The 7,303-nt window shown below is 41.7% G+C and overlaps 2 protein-coding genes across 6 annotated transcripts in view; one reads left to right on the top strand and one right to left on the bottom strand.

Moving 5' to 3' along the window:
• Positions 1 to 641: 641 nt before the first annotated feature.
• si:dkey-17o15.2 (UAP56-interacting factor) lies at positions 642 to 5,124 on the bottom strand. Its single transcript, XM_058383111.1, has 9 exons — positions 4,824 to 5,124; positions 3,403 to 3,561; positions 3,115 to 3,200; positions 2,849 to 2,943; positions 2,674 to 2,743; positions 2,508 to 2,557; positions 2,324 to 2,398; positions 1,657 to 1,774; positions 642 to 1,320 (listed from the first exon to the last, which is right to left on the bottom strand). The coding sequence occupies exons 1-9, from the start codon at positions 4,900 to 4,902 to the stop codon at positions 1,093 to 1,095; spliced, it is 960 nt and encodes a 319-aa protein (XP_058239094.1). The 5' UTR covers positions 4,903 to 5,124; the 3' UTR covers positions 642 to 1,092.
• Positions 5,125 to 6,611: 1,487 nt separating this feature from the next.
• lrch2 (leucine-rich repeats and calponin homology (CH) domain containing 2) overlaps positions 6,612 to 7,303 on the top strand; it is a 55,957-nt gene continuing 55,265 nt past the window's right edge. For 3 of the 5 annotated variants that reach the window (XM_058383045.1, XM_058383044.1, XM_058383043.1), the window contains exon 1: positions 6,612 to 6,933. In XM_058383045.1, the coding sequence (XP_058239028.1) occupies positions 6,696 to 6,933 (238 nt within the window). In that variant the 5' untranslated portion in view covers positions 6,612 to 6,695. The remainder of the gene's footprint in view (positions 6,934 to 7,303) is intronic. The other 2 variants (XM_058383047.1, XM_058383046.1) reach the window with 1 other exon arrangement.

The following is a 7,303-nucleotide window of genomic DNA, read 5'->3' as shown; positions in this document are numbered from 1 at the left end:
CCTCCTCTTTGGCCTTCCTCTTTGCCTCCTGCCTGGCAGCTCCATGTCCAACACTCTCATACCAATATACTCACTCTCCCTCCTCTGAACATGTCCAAACCATCTTAATCTGGCCTCTCTAACTTTGTCCCCCAAACATCCGACATGTGCTGTCCCTCTGACGTACTCGTTCCTAATCCTGTCCAACCGTGTCACTCCCAAAGAGAACCTCAACATCTTCAGCTCTGCTACTTCCAGCTCTGACTCCTGTCTCTGTCTCAGTGATACTGTCTCTAAACCATACATCATGGCCGGTCTCACCACTGTCCTGTACACCTTCCCCTTGATTCTCGCTGAAATTTTTCTATCACACAGAACTCCCGACACCTTTCTCCACCCATTCCTGCACTCGCTTCTTTACCCCTTTCCCACACTCTCCATTACTCTGGACTGTTGACCCCAAGTGCTTAAACTCCTGTACCTTCTTCACCTCTTCACCCTATAATCTTAAAACATGTGACCAAATGTAATCCTGCCAATATGACCATTATCTGCACATTTATAATCATGAAGCTCAGTGTTGTTGCATGTACATTGAATGTAAAGTAAGATTTCTGAGTATCCTCCACATTTAGGACTCACCAGAAAAAAACATTTAGAATTTTATTTTACAATAGCTTACTTTAATGGAGGTTGATATGACTTTAAACCATACCCAACAGCATATTTACATTTTTTTTGATTTGTATACAACACTTTTGTAGGACTGGTAACACCCAAACATTAACCATTTAAACCAAAAATGTATTTACAGTAAGCAAGGCACTTTGAATTGTGAGGCTTTGAGGTGTGATGCAATATAAAAGAACATTCAAATCTGAGCCCAAATACAAACCTTAAAAATCAGTGCTTAAAATTAACATTTAAAAATGTTTCATTTCTGTCAATTTTTTTTTAACACTGTGACTGTGACTTGCTTCTTCAATCTCATTAAAATAGAACAATCTTCTAGGCTGTGATTGTAAAGACACATATGTCCTACGTAGGGCTCTTTCCTCCCCTTGAACCTTAGTGTGAATGAAATATTGCTGCATTCAGGCCATGCGATTGGATTCACTGCAGAAAGACGGTTCGGCCTGAACCTCTTGCTCTTCCTCTAGCTCTTCCTCCTCTCGTCATAGCTGGCCCTTCATTCATCACACCCCTTCCTCGACCTCTTCCTACGCTAACTTCTCCTCTTCCTCGTCCTCTACCACGGCCTCTACCACGTTCTCCATTTAACCTCGGCCCTCGTCCTCTCACCCTCAAGCTAGTGAAGCGCTCGTTCAGGGACAGGTGAGTCTGCAAAAAATGTAAAATTTAACAAGAAGGAACAGATTTTTTCAGTGAAAAAATACTTTCTAAAATGGTTCCACTACTGAAAGTGCTATCAAAGAGCAAAACTGTGCATGCAGCTGGTGAGACTAGGGCTACGGTGTTTAATGGTGAAAAATTGTAATAAAGATTTCTCAAGTATACAGTTTAAATTATAAAATGACAAAATCAGAAATTATTAACATAGAAATCATGGTATACATATGCTTCATTATACATTGTTCTGCTTTACAGAATGCTATACTTAGTTTTGGTGGTGGTGGGTGTGTGTGTGTGTGTATGTATATGTATATGTATACATACCTGGTTGGTGGTTGCTTTGTAATTGAAGTGCAGTGGGATGCCTTTGGGTGTTGGTCTACTGCTCATTGCCTCAGATGACCTGCCCCTCAACACTGTACCACCCCGCTGAGGCCTCACCCTTGCAAGGAAAAGAGAGTCCAAATAATCTTAGCAACATAACTTAAGTTTAATGGGAAAACTCACAAAAAATACATAAACGATCATTTAGAGTGCATTTCAAGAAGTCAGGTTTAGAGAGAGCTTCAAAAAAGAGGCTGGATTTGGCAGAAGGATATTACTGCACTTTGCTGTTTGATCTGTAATGGACTCTGAACCTAGCTCATCCATATGACAGCATGCTAACAGAGACTTGGATAATCCTGTAAATCTCTGTTCAGAGACCCTAATCGAACATCACTGCCATTTCCAGTCAATGCCAATCAAGCATGGAGGTCACCTGTTGGCAAAAAGGGACTGCACTGTGTGCTTAAGTTCTACAAGGTGGCAAAAACACACAGATCTTCGTCTGTATTCACGTCTTTCCACTGATAACACTGCTTTATTTCTAATTTTCTATTACAGTTATATCCATATATTGAAAACACACATTTATCCTCTACATAACTTTACAACTTAGATGTTCAAACATATTAAAAAATGTAAAATGATAAATGATGGAGAAACTCACTGAGTCACAGGTGGTGGTTTTGAATTGGGCAGCGACACTGTTAACGTTGTCCCAGGAGTAGATGGAGTTCTCTGACTTGAGAGAGAGCGAGCAGGAAGAAAAAAGATAGAGAAAAGTGGAAGAATTATGCCTTTGTGTGCACTAACACCTTCCATCAGATTTGCTTTTGTCTAAATATATATACCTTATTTTTTGATATCTTTCCAATTTGCCAGTGCCTCTCGCAGCAGAAAACTACAAACAAATATATATATATATATAGTTATTGGGATCTACATCAAGCCATCAAATCTAATTGTTTTTATTAGTGTAGAAAACTCAGATTAAGCAATCAGCATGAACCAACATACTCCTCTGTCTAAGACAAATGGTCTTCCACCTCTCTGGGGAACTCGCTGACCTCTCGCTGACAAAGCTCCTCTACAACATTATGAACAACACAGTAATCAATATTTAGTTCAGTGTAACACAAGCTTTTGCTGGACAAATGAATTGAAAGGCGCCGTATATGAGTGATGGTGATACCTGCTCAACCCTCCTCGTCCTCTCCCTCTTCCTCTTCCTCGACCACGAAATGAACCTCTAACAGAGGCCATGCTTTCATTTTGCTGTTCTCCTGCCTGAATAAAAAATAGTGGGCATTTTCATGTAATTGCTGTTTTTACAGCGATGTTAATGTAAACTTTCTATTGTTTTATTCATTATGTTCATACAACCTTCTCATCCATATTGTTTGACAATGTCATATAAAGTTTGTATTTTTCAGTCCATGATATAATACAAATACTTACCTCTGTACTAGCTCTGTTTAGAGGACTCAGGCCGCTCTGTCTCCCCAATCCTCTACCCCTGTTTAGCCCACGTGACCTAATTGGGCCTGAAATAATACAAATAATGAGCTCTTAGACTCCTTTCTGATCTTAAGACTCCTTTTCCAGTCAAAAAAATTAAAATGGGCACTCAATGGTGCCCATTTTAATTAGAAAAAAATAGCAATGGATAGGATAGGTCAGATGATATACATTTAGAAAGTTTGAAAGTTTCATAAGTTCTTAAACATAGACAGACTATTTCATTACCTTGGTACTGAAGTGAACCACGTCTGAGGCCTCTCCGTGCCTGTGCTGTCTGGTTAAGCTTTTTCAGTACATTATTCCTGTTCATAACACGCCGGCTTCTTGCCCTGTTCGCAGCTCTGTTTGCTTTCTGCTCTTTTTTATTCAGCTTGATGATCTCATCTGGACGGGTGAAAGAAGAAAACAAGTTAGTCTGTCTCTCAGTTCACATTAATCACTACATTACAGGTAAACGTGGTGCAAGATATCTGCGTAAAAAAAAGACTTGCTCCTTAACGCGAGGAAGATCTAGAATCAGGCAACACGTGTAAAATTGTAACGTAGTCAAGAAAATGCAATGCAATATGCTCTAGACAGAGCAGCAGTGAAGAACCTGGACAACACCTCCATTTCATCACCACCTGTCACTCACACATGCAAATAATAAACAAATGCTTGCAGGCATTTCCCAATCAGACATTTTTAACTTGTCAACAATGTAATGTTTTAACACCACCTTCTGTGCACACAGAATAAACCTGCTAAACTTGAAAACCGGTCGTTTTAGCCATCTCTAGATATCTAGTTGTTATGTCAAGGGTTGTGACCTACAAACAGCTGAGTCGTGGACAGTTGTTGACTGTGACAGGTGCTGGCCATATTGCAGCCATCAGAACATATTTAAAACCCCTGATAGGGAGTGATAAAAGCGTGGAGATGTAACCTTGAAGACACTTGGTGTTACACAACTACTGTTTAACGCAGCAGTAAATATACTCTCATGTAAAACTACGTAGTTTTGGGGGAAAAGAAAATGCAATGAAGCGTGAAAACAAATGTGTTCTGGGTTGAACAGCTGAGTCACAGAAAGCTTCCAGTTGTTGACTCAATGCACTGGGACAGGTGCCGGCTGTAGTACGCGGATGACAGGCCGGAACTACGCAAATGGCGTATTCAGGATATGTTTTGAAAGTGTGTGCTTAAAATTACAGCAGTTAAAAGTTTTTTTAATCCCCTCTCAGCCTGAGTGGGCGCATACAGCTCGTGCTACTTAGCCCGTACACTATACTGTAAATAACCATGACATTTTTATAAACTTTTTTTTTTTTTTTTTTCCCCCCCTTTAGAAACACTCGGAGTAGCTTTCTTCCCTTTCAGCCACACAAAAGCTTCATTATTCGGTCGCACAAATAAAACGCATCGCGTTCAAAACGAAGAGTGAAAACATGATCATGCACAATGAATTAAAAGAAAGAAAGAAAGAAAGAAAAAAAAAATGCAGCGCGTGCTTTACCGAGCGTAAGGGGATTAATGACGCTCTATCTGTCTCGCGCACAATGCGGAAGCGAACGGCGATTTTTGATTGCGGAAACAAACTCGTGACTTTACTTATGGCGAAAATAAATAAATAAATAAATAAATAAACAAATAAAAATCGCTCTAACCCAGTGACATGTCAATTTTGTCCGCGCCCTGGTCCGCTTGAGACTCTTCCATCGGCTCTGAAAACTCGCTGTCTCCCATTTCTGCTCCGGTCAGGCGCGCGCGCTATTACTTAAGCAACTTTCTCTCTTTTTTTGCGGTCAAAAAGCACGATATGGTTTGTTTGTTTTTTTTTTACAGACTAGTCAAACCGAGAGTTCTACCAGGGTGTAGCTCACGTATCCTGGCGTCACGTCATTGAAAGTGGACGTGTTGAGCAAAAATGTGAACGCGGCTGTGGAAATGCTTCGCCCTCATGTGGTGTGAATTAACGAGCCAGCGTGCCTGGAGCCCAAAATAACTCATGCTCTAACAGCTGAACTGTCCAACAGAGGAAACTGTGCCTATATATATATATATATACTGTGTGTACAAAGAGACGCTGAAAAGTGTTTCATGAGAAACTGAAACAAACAGGAAGTCGCTGTACCACAACTCAATTTAGTTACTCCTATAATGTGTACAAGACACAATCTCCTAATTGCTGAAGGCTAAGCTGTCTAAATTACTAGGATAAACACACTTTTTTTGAGAAATTGACTTTAGCATGTGAATATCATTTCTAGGCATCAACCTCTTGTCGTTTTTGATTCAATAATTCCATCCATTCAGTGTTACGGTTGTATGTCTTGAGTTGTGTCAGCCATGATAAAATTAAAAGCCAAGCTCAAGGGCCCATCTTGGTAGTGCTGGGAAATGAACCCCCCACTTTGTAACCCAGAGGCTTTAACCACCAGGGCCAACACTGAGTTTGACATTGACATTCAGCTGACATGACATTTTTACTGGAGTCATGGAGCTTTCAAATCCTAAAGTTTTTCATCAACATTACATACAAGTATATTATATATAGCCGCCTTTCTTTCTTTTTTTTTTTTGAGGTATTGAGTTTTGCTGTGACCATTCAAACATGACAATAAAGATCAGAACTCAAAAAGTAAGTGTAATAAATTTGTTGTGTGGTGATTTCCAATGTAAAAAAATAAAAGGAGTGGCATTGGCAAGGATGCCTCTGCAACCATGAAGTCTAGTCTAATTGTTCCTCCTAATTTGCATGTCAGAAATAGATTTCAATAAACTTCAAACATGCTATTGAATCTATTTTTGACATTTGACCAGGGATATTATCTGCAAAGGGCTAGTGTGGCTGCTTGTTTTCATTTTAACTAAATTGGATGCGCTTTGGAGAGTGGATAGAAAACAAACCTGATTAAACAAGTGAAATGTTTGTTGTATGTTTGAAATAAAAGCCTGCAGCCACTCTGGCCATTGACAGAGGACCCCTGCTCTAGGTGTCCCCTGACCCCGCGTTGAGAACCACTGCTCTACAGCGCCACACGTGGTGACAAAGTAACAGTGGATACTGTAATTGCTGTAACATTTGCAGCCACCAGATGTCGCCAAATCGCCAGTGCGGGTTTCTTTTTTTTTTACTTTGTTCGCGAGCCACATGAAAAGGAATTAAACTCCTTTCCACTACACCGCGGTAGGTGTCATTAAAATAGCATTTTGGGCTACACAGTGAGAAACACATGCACTCTAACACTATCAGAGAAAAACTATACGTCCATCGAGTGAGCAAAAAAAAACCAAAAAAAAAAACCCGGACGACTTGATGGAAATTCATGCAAAAAAGACACAAGCCCATGATGCATGGCAAAGAAATCCTGCTTTCTTCCACATCACCATCCACAGCACCTGTCTCCCTTCCCCATCCCTCCCTCCGCCCCCATCATCCTCCAGCCCCCTCCCCGTTCTCTGCGCGCGGGGCGGAGCGGCTCAAAAAAAAAAATACCCCCTCGTTATTATCTTGAGCATATATTTCTTTTAAGAAGATGGCGGCGAGTCAGGGAGGAGCGGCAGCCGCGGCTGTCCTGCAGGGCCATCACTATCCGGCCGGACCGCACTGGAGCGCGAACGGCGCGCCGCCTCAACCCCAGGCACCGCACACCGCGCGCAGCCTGGACCGCGCGCTCGATGACGCCGCCAGCTCCGGGGTTCTGAACATCAGCGGGAGGAAACTGCGCGACTACCCGGGGCTCAGCTACGATCTCACGGACACCACGCATGCAGGTGGGTCCACCACGTTCCAACTCCCCAGAACCGATTAAACCGTGCATGTGTGATTTTTCCGGTTTTCCCCCCATGTTAGCATGCTAGCATGCGTGGCACAATAGGTTTATGGAAAACCATTAATGTCTTTATTTCATAGTGTCTCATTGGGTGCAATCTGGCTAAGATTTAATCCTAGATCCTAGGAAAAAAAAAATGTAGCTTGGGATTTCTTCAGTTCTGCTGGGCTTACAGTAAACCGAACAGCCCTCGTGTGCGTTATTTCTGTCGCTTCCGAAATGCTTACAAAACGTAGGCGCCAGGCATGAATGAAGCGCTGAAAAGCGCGTGCATCGAGTGCAATCGCATTTGCGTCCACATTTATTATCGA

This window comes from Hemibagrus wyckioides, linkage group LG28, assembly GCF_019097595.1.
Source record: "Hemibagrus wyckioides isolate EC202008001 linkage group LG28, SWU_Hwy_1.0, whole genome shotgun sequence".
Lineage (NCBI taxonomy): Eukaryota > Metazoa > Chordata > Actinopteri > Siluriformes > Bagridae > Hemibagrus > Hemibagrus wyckioides.
The sequence above is the reverse complement of the archived record's forward strand: the minus strand, read 5'-3'. Positions and strand labels throughout refer to the sequence as shown.

Excerpts from the sequence above, each read along its gene's own strand:
- si:dkey-17o15.2 (XM_058383111.1), bottom strand. The coding sequence starts at position 4,902 with ATGGGAGACAGCGAGTTTTCAGAGCCGATGGAAGAGTCTCAAGCGGAC. Across the intron at positions 3,201-3,402 it reads TGGTTCACTTCAGTACCAAG|GCCCAATTAGGTCACGTGGG; the intron begins GTAATGAAATAG and ends GTATTATTTCAG. Across the intron at positions 2,558-2,673 it reads CATTTGTCTTAGACAGAGGA|TTTTCTGCTGCGAGAGGCAC; the intron begins GTATGTTGGTTC and ends ATTTGTTTGTAG.